We start from the raw sequence: 16,673 nt of genomic DNA, 5'->3' as shown, positions 1-16,673 counted from the left end.
CTGTTCTCAGAACATTAAGAAAACTTTCCATAAAAAACAAGAAAATATTATTAACGTTCTTGAAAGTTTTTTAAAAACATATACATTCCGTTCTCAGCATCAACAAAACTCTATCATCTATCTTGTTAAGTCTGTTCAGGTGTGTTGGCCGCATACACAAATTGTCCAAACCTGATCTTAATGAGTGCTTGTTTCCTTTGAAATTAGGGTCTGTTTGAACAGACAAAAATGAACAGCTTGGTATGGGTTAAAAAAACAACATTGCATGCTAGCTCCATCCTGGTGGCGCAGTGGCCTAATTCCATGGATAAAGAGCAGAAGATCATAGGTTTGAATATCACTGACGCCATGCCACAATAAAAAATGCATTATAAATGCTTAAGCAAATGCATTTATATTTAATTTCTAATGTGTTCTGTGTTCAAAACAGTTAACCCAAACTAGCTAGCAGTGTTATTAAAGTCTTATTTTAACATGTTCTCAGAATGTTATTTAATTACCTTCAAATAACCTATTATTTTTGTTATCAGAATGTTAATAAAATCTCATAGGAAAACTTTCAGGGAACCATAGAAAAACATTCTCAGAGCCTCCTTGCAACCTAAAAATGTACATTCACAAAACAGACAACATTTTCACTTCTGTTCTCAGAACGTAAAAAAAAATGTTCCGTTTTAAAGGTCAGGAAACTTATAGCTTCGTTCCCAGAATCAATGGGAAACCAAAAATGTACATTCCCACAATTTCTAAGAAACCAAATATGCTAGCTGGGAAGGGTTTTGGAACCTCACCCTGGTAATTTAACTGGTAAATGGGTATGCTCCAAATGGCTGTTAATCCTGACTTGAATGGGTTCTATGGATTCAATTTCTCTTTGCACTGTCAGTGAATAGCTAAAGGCCTTTATGTCATAATATAAGGCCTTTATGAGGCCTTTATAAGGCCTTTATGTCATAATACCATAGCGGAAAAACCTTTGTAAAGCAAATGGCTACTGCTAAATTGAGAACACTAATTTGTCAGTAGAAGCTACCATTTATTTTGTCAACACCTCGGACGAACAGCACTTTTTTTCAAAGTCGCTCAGGCCTATGTTGAGACCATCACCAGTACGGTGAGAGGCCTAGGCCCTATTCATGCTATCTTCATCATTGGGTGAGTCAATGCCACTGGAAAGTTGATTTAGTAGCTTACTCTTGCCTATAATATTTATATATTTACTCCTATTATTGTACAATCTGTGCGTCTCTTCCTTTTTTAATAAAAAAAAATATATATTTATTTTTACCCCTTTTTTCTCCCCAATTGGTAGTAGTTACAGTCTTGTCTCCCGTACGGACTCGGGAGAGGCGAAGGTCGAGAGCCATGCATCCTCTGAAACACAACCCAACCTAGCCGCACTGCTTCTTGACACAACAAACATCCAACCCAGAAGCACCAATGTGTCAGAGGAAACACCGTACACCTGGCGACCTAGTCAGCGTGCACTGCGCCTGGCCCACCACAGGAGTCACTAGTGCGTGATGAGACAGGATATCCATGCCGGACAAACCCTCCCGAACCCAGACGATGCTGGGTGTCATGGTCGCGGCCAGCTGCGACAGAACCCGTGGCTCGAACCCAGAATCTCTGGTGGCACAGCTAGCACTGCGATGCAGGGCCTTAGACCACTGCGCCACCCGGGAGGCCCCGTCTCTCTGCTTTTTATTGGCCCTGAGTCAGGTCAAGACCAAGCCCCGATTTGGCAAAAACACCTTAAAGTTCAATTAATCTCAGAACCATTGGATCCTATGGTTCTATCAATGAATTTAGCTTAAGATGTTTTTGGGAAACCGGGCCCAGGGCGATTTTATTTATCCGTTTGACAGTGTCAGAGTAGCCACTCATTTTGGTCCTTTATGTAGTATTAACAAATATTCTGATAATGTCTCCTAAATGACGTATAATTGCATGAAATGTGTTTATATAAGGCCACATTTTTCTCTAACCTGCTAAGATCCCCCCCAACGTTTCTCCGTAACTGTATGCCACTAGGCAAATGAAATAGATAGAATGTGTTATTATAACAGGAAAAAAAACAGCACTTCCAACTCAAAACATCTTCCTGCGGCTAAGCTGTATATTGTACTGTATAAAACCCATCTATTTTGCCAGTACAGTGGATAAACATATTATAATACATCACATCGACACACCTAGTGTGACAAAGTTGCGTTAGGAGGTAGGTGGAGGAGTCAGGCGCAGGAGAGCAGAGATGTCTGAGATGCGTACTTTTAATAGGCAAGTCCACCAAATACAGGTATGGCACAATCCAAAAGTCAAACACCCTCGACAATAGAGACACCCGTTACTCACGCAAAGAGGAACAAACAAGCTCCTAAATAATACACTCTTGTTAAATGCGTGAAACAAAAAATCGGGCCCAACCTCACTGAGCAACATCACAAAATAAAACAATCCAGCACAAACCTAGGCAGGCAACAGGGTAAATATATACACACAGAAATTAAGGCAAATGAAACCAGGTGTGGAAGAACCAAATACAAAACAAACAGAAAAGGAAAAAAGGATCGGTGATGGTTAGTAGGCCGGCGACGCCGAGCGCCGCCTGAACAGGGAGAGGAACTACCTTCGTTAGAAATTGTGACACTTAGACTTTAACAGTGGTTAAGGTAGAGGTACCGTATAAGAAGACACCCTTTAATAGAGAAATTATAATCCATGCCATTGCCAACTTTAGCAGCTTTGATCTTTCTGAACAACATTGCTCTTGGCCAGTATCTCTTTGCAGTGCACCTGTGTCAACCAAGGGCACATAACACAGACACTCAGAGAGCATATAGGCTAGGGCTGCGTCAATACTTTCCTCTCTGCTTACTTTCCTTCAACTGCTCTGATCTATAATAAATGGACAGATTTGAAGTGAAAATACCCTTGTACATTTCCACCATGTTACTCTCAGCTATCCCGTCTTCTCAGCTCAGTGCAGACCAGGAAGAGGAGAGCAGAGGAAGCCACTAGACTATTGAGATGCTGCACATGCTACCAGACCAGAAATGCCCAGAAGACTTGTGTTACTAATGAGAGTAACTGACAGGGCTCTCTCTTTCTCTGTCACACATTTGACTAGACTTCCTCGTACTGCTTCCCCAAGCAGATTGCTTTTCATACTGGTCTATGATGTCTACTTCTAATTTCAGTTCCTTTTATTTGTATAGCTTTCAGTATCTAAGTTTTTTCCGTCGACAACTTTTCTGCGAGTGTAGTAACACCATATCAAAATCACAACAGCTGTGATAGAAACAGGTTGTTTCGGTACAATTTTCTATATGATAATTTGTTAATTCGACATGGTGAGATCTTTTTGTGTCGCAAAAATGAATTATGCATGAAATATTATTATAAAAACCATCCTATCGAAGCAAACTTTCAGTCACACGATGATATGGTGTGTGGTCCTCCCACGACGACTCGGGAAACCATGCAATTTATTAGGCTATAGATGAAATAATTTATGATGAATTTACCAGGGTGGTGAAAGTGCAAGGTTATCTTGATGCTCCTTTCCAATAAATATTCAGGGTCTTATTCTGGTGACATGACGATTGATGGTTAACTGCTGGTTGACAAATACAAATATTATCCATAATAATCTCATCACATAGACTAGCCTACCCGCACAGCCTACCCGTACTGTATCTGCGAGCTGTTGGCTAGAGCTCACGTGCCAAGACCAGAGTAGACAATGTTTCATATTTAATGCAACAGTTTTTGTGACAAAACTATCGGTAGAGTTAAAAATGTGATGGAAAAACATTGAACTTTTAATTTTGAGTGCTTAATGCACTCTTGGCAATACATCTCTTCCATTTGCACAGACCTGGTGGCGTAGCAGGACATTCAATTCACTGGCAACCAAGAGGTGGTGAGCTCAAATCCCAGAGTCCCAAGTGTGCTCACAGTGAAGAATTTAACCAAAAAAATACTTTGACTAAAACTATCAAGTTCACTCAACAAGTTGTTAAATCCAAATGTGTCAGTTTCACTTACTAAGTTGAAGTAATTTTAGATTAACTTAACTCAACATTAGATTTAGATTGTTTCCCTGCTGCTTTAAAATTCAAATTTTTTAAAGTTGACTCAACAAATCTTTTTTTACAATGCCGAAAGATTGTGTCTGTGAGGACTAATTGTAGTAACACAGAAATTGTATAATGTTTGACCTAGTTGTGGTTGTTTTATTGGTTGAATCATAACTGCATCTACTATCCACAGTGTTTTGGTTTAAAAGTCTAGTCTCTGATACTTCTCTTTGGTGTTCGGACTGGTAAGAATAGCAAAGCAAGATGTTGAAGGGAAGCTTAAGTTTAGTTGATTCAGGATGCTATGAGGTTAAGGAAGAATAGGACTGACAACCCTTGTCACCTGAAGCAGTTTGTAAAAGTGTGTCCGTTCTGTGTGAATATTTATGGTTTTATGTGCCTGACTCACCTTATGAAACTTAGTTTCCAGGTAAGTCTAACACAATTGTGTGTCAAACAAAAAATGTCCAAAAGATGTCCAGTCCAGTGACTTTTTCAGTCATCCCTTATCACTTTGTCTTTAAATCCTTTTCAGTTTGACCCTGTAAAACAACACATTTCACTGCACCTATCCGGTGTATGTGGCAATAAAGCATATATTTTACATTTTATTCTCGATCTTATCCTCAAACACAAAGAACTCTTATCGTTTAAATTTCAACTCATACCTAGACAAATATTTGGGTAAGCAACTATCCAGAAAGAGTGTGTCTTGTCTTAACAGTTTTTTCCCGTTGTTTAAAAAATCAGTTTCTCTCCTCTTCTCCAGTATTGTAGCCGACCGACAGAAAAGAAAGATGCCTTTGGGTGACGATGGACATTCCTGGAAGAAGAAAACATCAGATGTGAAAGAAAACTACGACTTCAAGGAGATCCTGGGGACGTAAGTGCTGAAATCATATCTAATTTTGTTGTTGACAATATGGTTCAAGAGTGTCTGAGCCTTTTACTATCCCTCTACTCATGATGAGAACACCCTGAATAGTTCACCAGTGTTATTCAGATGCAGACTACAGAACTAGAACTACAGAGGGACATTTGCAAGTGTTTTCTGTACCTGTATGTATTGACTTGACTACCTCTTTAGGTATAACGGTCTTGTTTAATGCAGGCCACAGTGGACAGTGTGTGAGTAGAAAGTGATTGGGGGATATCGTCTTCGCGTAAAGCCCTTAGATCAGGAATCTAGCTTGGTGATATGCCCATTGGTGGTCATTATTAATGCTGCGGTCTACTAGCCTATTGGGAAAATTGGCCATGGTTTTAGATCACATTGTTTAGTTGTGTGTGCAAGTGCGTTCGTGTGCTTGCGTGCATGTGTGTGCGTGCGTCCGTGCGTTCCTGTGTTTGTGCGTGGGTACGTGTGTACATGCTTGCGTGCACATGCGTGTGAATGTGTGTGTGTATTTGTGTCTGTCTAGGCTCTCATGTCTCTTTTGTACGTGTCTGTCTGGTCCAGTTGATAATGTATTCTAACAGCAGCTCTGGGGTATATATACTGTATGATATAACTTTCCCTGCTCCGAGCAGAGCTTTGGCGCGTCACACATATTTTCACTGAATTATAAACGGCCCGGGGGATTTTACACTTTTGCTTTTAATATTTAGCTTTTTATGCAGTTTCCAGAGTGTGTTGTGTTTCATGTCTTTATGTGATTATAGTGGAAATTACGGCAATGGTGTGCTAGATATTCTGTATCACATTAAGTATGAAAGTGCAAGCTAAAATAGAGATTTTTTTTTACAGAGCTGACATCAGCTGTTCTATTTTGACACACAGTGCCTTCAGAAAGTATTCACACCCCTTGACTTTTTCTACATTTAGTTTTGTTACATCCTGAATTTAAAATAGATCAAACTGAGATTTTGTGTCACTGGCCTAAACATAATAATTATGTTTTTAGAAATGAATACAAAATAAAAAGTTGAAATGTGTTGAGTCAATGAATATTCAACCCCTTTGTTATGGCAAGCCTAAATAAGTTCAGGAGTGAAAATATGCTTAACAAGTTACATAATAACTATAACATAATAACATATAACATAATAACTAAATATTTAACTTTCATACATTCACAAGTGCAATACACCAAATTAAAGCTTAACTTCTTGTTAATCTATAAATCGTGTCCGATTTCAAAAAGGCTTTACAGCGAAAGCACACCATATGATTATGTTAGGTCAGAGCCTAGTCACAAAAAAACATACAGCGATTTTCCAGCCAAAGAGAGGAGTCACAAAAAGCAGAAATAGAGATAAAATTAATCACTAACATTTGATGATCTTCATCAGATGGCACTCATAGGACATCATGTTACACAATACATGTATGTTTTGTTCGATAAAGTTCATATTAATATCCAAAAATCTAAGTTTACATTGGCGCGTTATGTTCAGTAATGTTGTGCCTCGAAAACATCCGTCAAATTTGCAGAGAGCCACATCAATTTACAGAAATACTCATAATAAACTTGAATAAAAGATACAAGTGTTATGCACATAATTAAATATATACTTCTCCTTAATGCAACCTCTGTGTCAGATTTCAAAAAAGCTTTATGGAAAAAGCAAACCATACAATAATCTGAGTACAGCGCTCAGACACAAAAACAAGCCATACAGATACCCGCCATAATGTGGAGTCAGTAAAAGTCAGAAATAGCGTTATAAATATTCACTTACCTTTGATGATCTTCATCAGAATGCACTCCCAGGAATCCCAGTTCCACAATAAATGTTTGTTTTGTTCGATAAAGTCCATAATATATGTCTAAATACCTCCTTTTTGTTAGTGTGTTCACAAATCCAAACTCACGAGGCGCGGGCAAGTCCAGGCAAAAGTTAAGACGAAAAGTCCAAAAAGTTATATTACAGTTCGTAGAAACATGTCAAACGATGTATAGAATCAATCTTTAGGATGTTTTTATCATACACCTTCAATAATGTTTCAACGGGACAATTCCTTTGTCTTTAGAAATGCAATGGAATGCAGGTTGCTCTCACGGCCACGTGCGTGACCAGCTCATGGCCTTCTGCCAGACACCTGGTTGAAACAGCCCTTATTCTCTCCCCCTTCACAGTAAATCAAATCAAATCAAATCAAATCAAATCTTATTTGTCACATACACATGGTTAGCAGATGTTAATGCGAGTGTAGCGAAATGCTTGTGCTTCTAGTTCCGACAATGCAGTAATAACGAGCAAGTAATCTAACTAACAATTCCAAAAAAAACTACTGTCATACACAGTGTAAGGGGATAAAGAATATGTACATAAGGATATATGAATGAGTGATGGTACAGAGCAGCATAGGCAAGATACAGTAGATGATATCGAGTACAGTATATACATATGAGATAAGTATGTAAACCAAGTGGCATAGTTAAAGTGGCTAGTGATACATGTATTACATAAGGATGCAGTCGATGATATAGAGTACAGTATCAACGTATGCATATGAGATGAACAATGTAGGGTAAGTAACATTATATAAGGTAGCATTGTTTAAAGTGGCTAGTGATATATTTACATCATTTCCCATCAATTCCCATGATTAAAGTGGCTGGAGTAGAGTCAGTGTCATTGACAGTGTGTTGGCAGTAGCCACTCAATGTTAGTGGTGGCTGTTTAACAGTCTGATGGCCTTGAGATAGAAGCTGTTTTTCAGTCTCTCGGTCCCAGCTTTGATGCACCTGTACTGACCTCGCCTTCTGGATGGCAGCGGGGTGAACAGGCAGTGGCTCGGGTGGTTGATGTCCTTGATGATCTTTATGGCCTTCCTGTAGCATCGGGTGGTGTAGGTGTCCTGGAGGGCAGGTAGTTTGCCCCCGGTGATGCGTTGTGCAGACCTCACTACCCTCTGGAGAGCCTTACGGTTGAGGGCGGTGCAGTTGCCATACCAGGCGGTGATACAGCCCGCCAGGATGCTCTCGATTGTGCATCTGTAGAAGTTTGTGAGTGCTTTTGGTGACAAGCCGAATTTCTTCAGCCTCCTGAGGTTGAAGAGGCGCTGCTGCGCCTTCCTCACGATGCTGTCTGTGTGAGTGGACCAATTCAGTTTGTCTGTGATGTGTATGCCGAGGAACTTAAAACTTGCTACCCTCTCCACTACTGTTCCATCGATGTGGATGGGGGGTGTTCCCTCTGCTGTTTCCTGAAGTCCACAATCATCTCCTTAGTTTTGTTGACGTTGAGTGTGAGGTTATTTTCCTGACACCACACTCCGAGGGCCCTCACCTCCTCCCTGTAGGCCGTCTCGTCGTTGTTGGTGATCAAGCCTACCACTGTTGTGTCGTCCGCAAACTTGATGATTGAGTTGGAGGCGTGCATGGCCACGCAGTCGTGGGTGAACAGGGAGTACAGGAGAGGGCTCAGAACGCACCCTTGTGGGGCCCCAGTGTTGAGGATCAGCGGGGAGGAGATGTTGTTGCCTACCCTCACCACCTGGGGGCGGCCCGTCAGGAAGTCCAGTACCCAGTTGCACAGGGCGGGGTCGAGACCCAGGGTCTCGAGCTTGATGACGAGCTTGGAGGGTACTATGGTGTTGAATGCCGAGCTGTAGTCGATGAACAGCATTCTCACATAGGTATTCCTCTTGTCCAGATGGGTTAGGGCAGTGTGCAGTGTGGTTGAGATTGCATCGTCTGTGGACCTATTTGGGCGGTAAGCAAATTGGAGTGGGTCAAGGGTGTCAGGTAGGGTGGAGGTGATATGGTCCTTGACTAGTCTCTCAAAGCACTTCATGATGACGGATGTGAGTGCTACAGGGCGGTAGTCGTTTAGCTCAGTTACCTTAGCTTTCTTGGGAACAGGAACAATGGTGGCCCTCTTGAAGCATGTGGGAACAGCAGACTGGTATAGGGATTGATTGAATATGTCCGTAAACACACCGGCCAGCTGGTCTGCGCATGCTCTGAGGGCGCGGCTGGGGATGCCGTCTGGGCCTGCAGCCTTGCGAGGGTTAACACGTTTAAATGTCTTACTCACTTCGGCTGCAGTGAAGGAGAGACCGCATGTTTCCGTTGCAGGCCGTGTCAGTGGCACTGTATTGTCCTCAAAGCGGGCAAAAAGTTATTTAGTCTGCCTGGGAGCAAGACATCCTGGTCCGTGACTGGGCTGGGTTTCTTCCTGTAGTCCGTGATTGACTGTAGACCCTGCCACATACCTCTTGTGTCTGAGCCGTTGAATTGAGATTCTACTTTGTCTCTGTACTGGCGCTTAGCTTGTTTGATAGCCTTGCGGAGGGAATAGCTGCACTGTTTGTATTCAGTCATGTTACCAGACACCTTGCCCTGATTAAAAGCAGTGGTTCGTGCCTTCAGTTTCACACGAATGCTGCCATCAATCCACGGTTTCTGGTTAGGGAATGTTTTAATCGTTGCTATGGGAACGACATCTTCAACGCACGTTCTAATGAACTCGCACACCGTATCAGCGTATTCGTCAATGTTGTTGTCTGACGCAATACGAAACATCTCCCAGTCCACGTGATGGAAGCAGTCTTGGAGTGTGGAGTCAGCTTGGTCGGACCAGCGTTGGACAGACCTCAGCGTGGGAGCTTCTTGTTTTAGTTTCTGTCTGTAGGCAGGGATCAACAAAATGGAGTCGTGGTCAGCTTTTCCGAAAGGGGGCGGGGCAGGGCCTTATATGCGTCGCGGAAGTTAGAGTAACAATGATCCAGGGTCTTTCCACCCCTGGTTGCGCAATCGATATGCTGATAAAATTTAGGGAGTCTTGTTTTCAGATTAGCCTTGTTAAAATCCCCAGCTACAATGAATGCAGCCTCCGGATAAATCGTTTCCAGTTTGCAGAGAGTTAAATAAAGTTCGTTCAGAGCCATCGATGTGTCTGCTTGGGGGGATATATACGGCTGTGATTATAATCGAAGAGAATTCTCTTGGTAGATAATGCGGTCTACATTTGATTGTGAGGAATTCTAAATCAGGTGAACAGAAGGATTTGAGTTCCTGTATGTTTCTTTCATCACACCATGTCACGTTGGCCATAAGACATACGCCCCCGCCCGTCTTCTTACCAGAAAGATGTTTTTTTCTGTCGGCGCGATGCGTGGAGAAACCCGCTGGCTGCACCGCTTCGGATTGCGTCTCTCCAGTTAGCCATGTTTCCGTGAAGCAAAGAACGTTACAGTCTCTGATGTCCCTCTGGAATGCTACCCTTGCTCGGATTTCATCAACCTTGTTGTCAAGAGACTGGACATTGAAGCCTGAAACAGGGTTCTAAAGACTGTTGACATCTAGTGGAAGCCATTTATACTGTATTAGAAAGGCAATGAGTTGAAAAACTACACACCACAGATTTCCCACTTCCTGGTTGGATATTTCTCAGGTTTTCGCCTGCCATATGAGTTCTGGTATACTCACAGACATCATTCAAACAGTTTTAGAAACTTTGGAGTGTTTTCTATCCAGATCTACTAATAATATGCATATATTAGCTTCTGGGCCTGAGTAGCAGGCAGTTTACTCTGGGCACGCTTTTCATCCGAACATGAAAATGCTGCCCCCTATTCCAAACAGGTTAACATGATTTTTGAATGGCTACCTTATGTCTGTACCCCACACAGACAATTACCTGTAAGGTGTCTCAGTCAAGCAATGAATTTCAACCGCAAATTCAACCACAAAGACCAGGGAGGTTTTCCAATGCCTCACAATGAAGGGCACCCATTGGTAGATGGGTACAAAAAAATGGAGACATTGAATGAAACTTTAAGCATGGTGAAGTTGTTAACCTCTCTTGTGTAGGGGGCAGCATTCAGAATTTTTTGATGAAAAGCATGCCCAAATTAAATGGCCTGCTACTTGGGCCCAGACAATATGATATGCATATAACTGGTAGATTTGGATAGAAAACACTCTAAAGTTTCCAAAACTGTTAAAATAGTGCCTGTGAGTATAACGGAACTGATTTAGCAGGCGAAAACCTGAGAAAAATCCATTCAGAAAGTCGTTTTTTTTGGTTTTGTAGTTTTCTATTCAATACCATTACAGTATCCATTGACTTAGGACTCAATTTGAAGTTCCTATGCCTTCCACTAGATGTCAACAGTCTTTAGAAATCGTTTCAGGCTTGTATTCTTAGAAATGAGGGAGTAAGACCAGTCTGAACGAGTGGACTCTAACGTGACGCCAAGTTTTTTCAGGCGCATGTGCATTTCTTGTATACCTTTTATATTGACAACGTTATTGTCCGGTTAAAATATTATAGATCATTTAGGCTAAAAAACAACCTGAGGATTGAATATAAACATCGTTTGACATGTTTCTATGAACTTTACGGATACAACTAGGATGTTTTAGTCTGATTGTTTTGACTGAGTTTGAGCCTGTGGATTACTGAAGAAAACGCGCTAACAAAGAGGAGGCTTTTGGATATAAAGAGACTTCATTGAACAAAAGGAACATTTATTGAAAATGTCTTCTGATTGCCACCATATGAAGATCATCAAAGGTAAGGGATTAATTTTATCTCTATTTCTGAGTTTTGTAACGCTTCTGCTTGGTTGGTTACTGTTTGTAATAATTTGTCAACTGGGCTATGTTCTGGGCTAGGTATGTTCTGGGCTAGGTATGCTTTCGCTGAAAATGTAAAATATGTTTTATTTTCTGAATTTTTATAATGAGCATTTTTGTAATTGAATTTGGCGCTCTGCAATCTCACTATATGTTGGCCAGATGGGACGCTAGCATCACACATATACTAGAGAGGTTAATTACACTTTGGATGGTGCGTCACTACAAAGATACAGGCCTCCCTCCTAACTCAGTTGCCGGAGAGGAAGGAAACCGTCCCCACAGTGACCGTACTTACATATCCCAACCAGAAGCCATGGATTACAGGCAATATCTGCACCGAGCTAAAGGCTAGAGCTGCTGCTTTTAAAGAGCGGGACACTAATCCGGACACTTATAAGAAATCCCACTATGCCCTCAGACTAACCATCAAACAGGCAAAGCATCAATACAGGACTAAGATTGAATCCTACTACACCGGGTCTGACCCTTGTCGGATGTGGCAGGGCTTGAACATATTACGGACTACAAAGGAAAACCCAGCCGCGAGCTGGCCAGTGACGCGACACTACCAGACGAGCTAAATGCCTTTTATGCTTGCTTCGAGGCAAGCAACACTGAAGCATGCATGAGAGCACCAGCTGTTGCAGACAACTGTGTGATCACACTCTCCATAGCCAATGTGAGCAAGACCTTTAAACAGGTCAACATTCACAAAGCTGCAGGGCCAAATGGATTACCAGGACGTGTACTCAAAGCATGCGTGGACCAACTGGCAAGTGTCTTCACTGACATGTTCAAGCTCTCCCGGACCTAGTCTGTAATACCTACACGTTTCAAACAGACCACCATAGTCCCTGTGCCCAAGAAAGCGAAGGTAACCTGCCTAAATGATTACCGCCCTGTAGCACTCACGTCAGTAGCCATGAAGTGCTTTGAACGGCTGTTAATGGCTCACATCAACACCATCATGAAGGAAACCCTAAACCCACTCCAATTTGCATACCGCCCCAACAGATCTACAGATGATCTCAATCGCACTCCACACTGCCCTTTCCCTCCTGGATAAAAGGAACACCTATGTAGGAATGCTGTTCATTGACTACAGCTCAGCATTGAACACCATAGTACCTACAAATCTCATAAATAAGCTATGGACCATAGGACAAAACACCTCCCTCTGCAACTGGATCCTGGACTCCCTGATGGGCCGCCTCCAGGTGGTTAGGGTAGGCAACAACACATCTGCCACGCTGATCCTCAACACTGGGGTCTCTCAGGGGTGCGTGCTTAGTCTCCTCCTGTACTCCCTGTTCACCTACGACTGAGTGGCCAGGCACGACTCCAACACTATCATTAAGTTTGCTGACGACACAACAGTGGTAGGCCTGATCAACGACAACGATGAGACAGCCTATAGGTAGGAGGTCAGAGACCTGGCAGTGTGGTGCCAGGACAACAGCCTCTGTCTTGCTCACATTGAGGGAAAGGAGCTGATCGTGAACTATACGAAAAGGAAGGCCGAACAAGCCCCCATTAACATCAACAGGGCTGAAGTGGAGCGGGTTGAGAGTTTCATGTTCCTTGATGTCCAAATCACCAAAAAACGATCATGGTCCAAACACACCAAGACAGTCGTGAAGAGGGCACGACAAAACCTGTTCCTCCTCAGGAGACTGAAAAGGTTTGTCATGGGTCCCCAGATCCTCAAAAAGTTCTATAGCTGCACAATCGAGAACACTGGTTGCACCTCCTCCTGCTATGGCAACTGCTTGGCATCTGACCGTAAGGTGCTACAGAGGGTAGTGCGTACGGCCCGGTACATCACTGCGGCCAAGCTTCCTGACATCCAGGACCTATATACTAGGCGGTGTCAGAGGAAGGCCCAAAAAATGGTCAAAGACTGCAGTCACCCAAGTCATAGACTTCTCTCTCTGCTTCTGCACGGCAAGCGGTACCAGAGCGCCAAGTCCAGAACCAACAGGCTCCTTAACAGCTCCGATCCTCAAGCCATAAAACTGCTGAACAATTAATCAAATGCCCACCTGGAGTATTTACATTGACCCCCCTTTTTTTACACTGCTGCTACTTGCTGTTTATTTTCTGTGCATAGTCACTTTACAAATTACCTCGACTAACCTGTACCCCTGCACATTGACTCGGTACTGGTACCCCCTGTATATAGCCTCCTTATTGTTGTGACATTTTCTTGTGTTACTTTTAGATGTTTTATTTTTTTTTACTTTAGTTTATTTAGTAAACATTTTCTTAACCAACAATGCAGTTCAAGAAATAGAGTTAAGGGCTTGTAAGTAAATATTTCACGGCAAGGTCTACCTACACCTGTTGTAATTGGCGCATGTGACAAATAAAATGTGATTTGAAACCGCTCAGGGATTTCACCATGAGGTGATTTCACCATGTGTGTAGAACATTTTTTGAATTCAGGCTGTAACATAACAAAATGGGGAATAAGTAAAGGGGTATGAATACTTTCTGAAGGCGCTGTAGTCCCTGGTGGAGGATAACATTTATCCTAATAATTGTAATAATAATAATAATAATTTAATTTATTTGTATTTATTTTGTATTCTTCTGTGATGTTGTTTGCCTGCTCAGTGTGTCGACGTGTCCACTGACCCCTGACCCAGGAAGTAGTTAACAGAGGGGCCCTGGTGCCCTTTCCCTGAGAGCATGGAAGAGAGAGACCGGCAGGAACCAGAAGTTACAGGAGAGACAAACTATATTCATGCAGGAGCCAGTTCTAGTGAGGAACTTTACATTAATAAGGCCTTGCAGTACAGTGAGATAAGTGAGATAAAATTATAAATATTATATCCATATCTTCGCTTAGGTCAGGTCATTGGTAAAGAGGAATGAAAGGTTGAAAGAGACTAAATGTCTAGCATGTACAAGAAGCAAACAGAGAGAAGAGCCAGAGTTTGCATGAGATACATGCAGGAGGCCAGCTGTAGCTCCATCAGAGTAGTGCCTGTGTCAGTGCCAGTTGTAGCTTCATGAAGCCATTCCTTTCAACCACTTTGTGTTTAGGTTCGAGGGGGTCTGCCTTCTACACCAAAGCGTTGACTAATCCAGTCGACAGGGCCTTTCAACAGGGTCTACTCTCTTCATTTAGCCCTGAGTGGTGGATAGATAGGTTGCTCTGTTCCCCCTCACAATACCAATGATGAGAATATTGTTCCCTGTGTGTGTGTGTGTGTGTGTGTGTGTGTGTGTGTCTGATGTAAGGATTTCTTCTTTTTTTTTTACAATGTTTTTTTATTTTTTATTGACATAAATGAGTGGTTAACAGATACACACCCTAATGGTCAGAGTGCGCTGGTTATTTCTTTAACATTTAGGTCAGAGGATTTCACGCTCAATTCCCCAGTAGTAGGAGTTGTAAGGAACTTTATTGTTATTCTTTTTGGTTCTCAGGTATTTGTCTCTGGCCCAGCCTGTCTTCAGACTGCTGACTACTCTGTTCTGATCTCTTCCTGGTGCCTGGATAATGGAATCAGGCTAAACCTATTGTTCAGTGGAGGTGTTTAAAAGGCTTTTGTGTACCAAACAGTGCTATTCTCTTACCAACTATTCCCCAAGCCCTTAGGGAGGCTCTCAAACTAACGCCTGTCTTTGAGTGCATTTGAAGTGAATTTACCTGGGATTATGTTGTCTCTATGCTGCTTGTCTCTTGACATTTTGTGTTATTACTTTACATTCATAGCTTCTGTCAGTTCTGGCTTGAGCCTACTCTATTTTGTGCAAAGAGTAAAACATGTTATTTTATTTTAAATGTAACCTTTATTTAACTAGCCAAGTCAGTTAAGAACAAAATCTTATTTACAGTAACACTTAACAATGGACTCTTTAAATGATACAGGATGTTTATCTAAGGTGCACTTACATTAGACACACATACATTATATGAAGTGCCTATTAAGTACACACATGGATTATTCTTAGTGAGGATTTAAACATCATCCATAACACGCTTTACATAATGTAGCCCAATGATACCTTACCAGGCTCCTGTGTTGGTGTATGTATAAGCCAGTCTGTATTTGATTGGGATAAACCTACCACAGTGCTTGTCTCATTCCTATCATTGTGATGTTTGTCAAACATTTTGGGTAAACACCATTTACATGGTAAACCACCTTTTCTCTCGGATCCCTTTGTTAGGAATGTGTTCGATATGTTTTCTTTCCCCCATATCCTATGGTCTGCCAGTTGTTGTCCACACCTGTTTATGGAAAGATCACCGGCTCACCAGATCGCTCAGCTGCAAGTTCACCGTTGGCTGGTTGTCTTGGCAACTGGAGGAGACACTTTCCATATGGACTCTAACAGTCACTATGGAAACAACGTCTTTATCTGCTATTAATAATCCTGGCCTGTGAATGTGTGAGCATTGTGAGGGGCGATTAAGTCCCCTCATTGTATACACTGTTGAATGTGGGAGCAGAGCTAAATTCCTGGAGCCTCCCTCTGACATTCTGTCACGAATAGGCCTTATGAGAGAAGAATCTGTGTGTGTGTGTCTGTTCATGTGTGGAGTTCACCATGTAGTCCCCTGTCCACACGACTCCCATCCCACCCTCCACCCCCTCATGCCATCTCTTCGTAGCAGACGTTCTCTGATCACGGCCTAAGCTTGTGTCCTCGCCTGTGTTTTCATCTTATTCAGCTCTACTCCACAGAACAATAGCTGACGGATCAATCTGCCTCTAACAAGTACAATGAATTTATGTATCCACTATTTTCTCATTCATAGTAATGAAGCACTCTAATGACAAACCATTTAATTAATTAAAATTCGAATTTAGGCCCTCGTCTACCCTATGGTGTATTCTGTCACACAGAGAGAGGCTGAGGCATCTTGGGGAGAACCTTTTTTCTACTCACTACTTTGTCCTGTACTGACACAGGGCTGATGTGCCTCTATTTGTTAAGGATGTAATGAGTCTCTATAAGTAAATATTTTTGGACAGACTACAGAATGCACTCCTGGTTAATGAATGTGAGACTTCATGTAGTGACTTTTTGACGGTGACTT

At 42.1% G+C, this 16,673-nt stretch overlaps 1 protein-coding gene across 2 annotated transcripts in view; it reads left to right on the top strand.

Moving 5' to 3' along the window:
• The window catches only part of LOC112218942 (calcium/calmodulin-dependent protein kinase type 1), a 63,828-nt gene that overhangs the window by 3,226 nt on the left and 43,929 nt on the right, over positions 1-16,673 (top strand). For both annotated transcript variants that reach the window (XM_024380193.2, XM_024380187.2), the window contains exon 2: positions 4,852-4,965. In XM_024380193.2, the coding sequence (XP_024235961.1) occupies positions 4,880-4,965 (86 nt within the window). In that variant the 5' untranslated portion in view covers positions 4,852-4,879. The remainder of the gene's footprint in view (positions 1-4,851; positions 4,966-16,673) is intronic.

This window comes from Oncorhynchus tshawytscha, linkage group LG02, assembly GCF_018296145.1.
Source record: "Oncorhynchus tshawytscha isolate Ot180627B linkage group LG02, Otsh_v2.0, whole genome shotgun sequence".
NCBI classification, from domain to species: Eukaryota; Metazoa; Chordata; class Actinopteri; order Salmoniformes; family Salmonidae; genus Oncorhynchus; species Oncorhynchus tshawytscha.
This window is presented reverse-complemented; position numbering and strand designations above follow the sequence as displayed.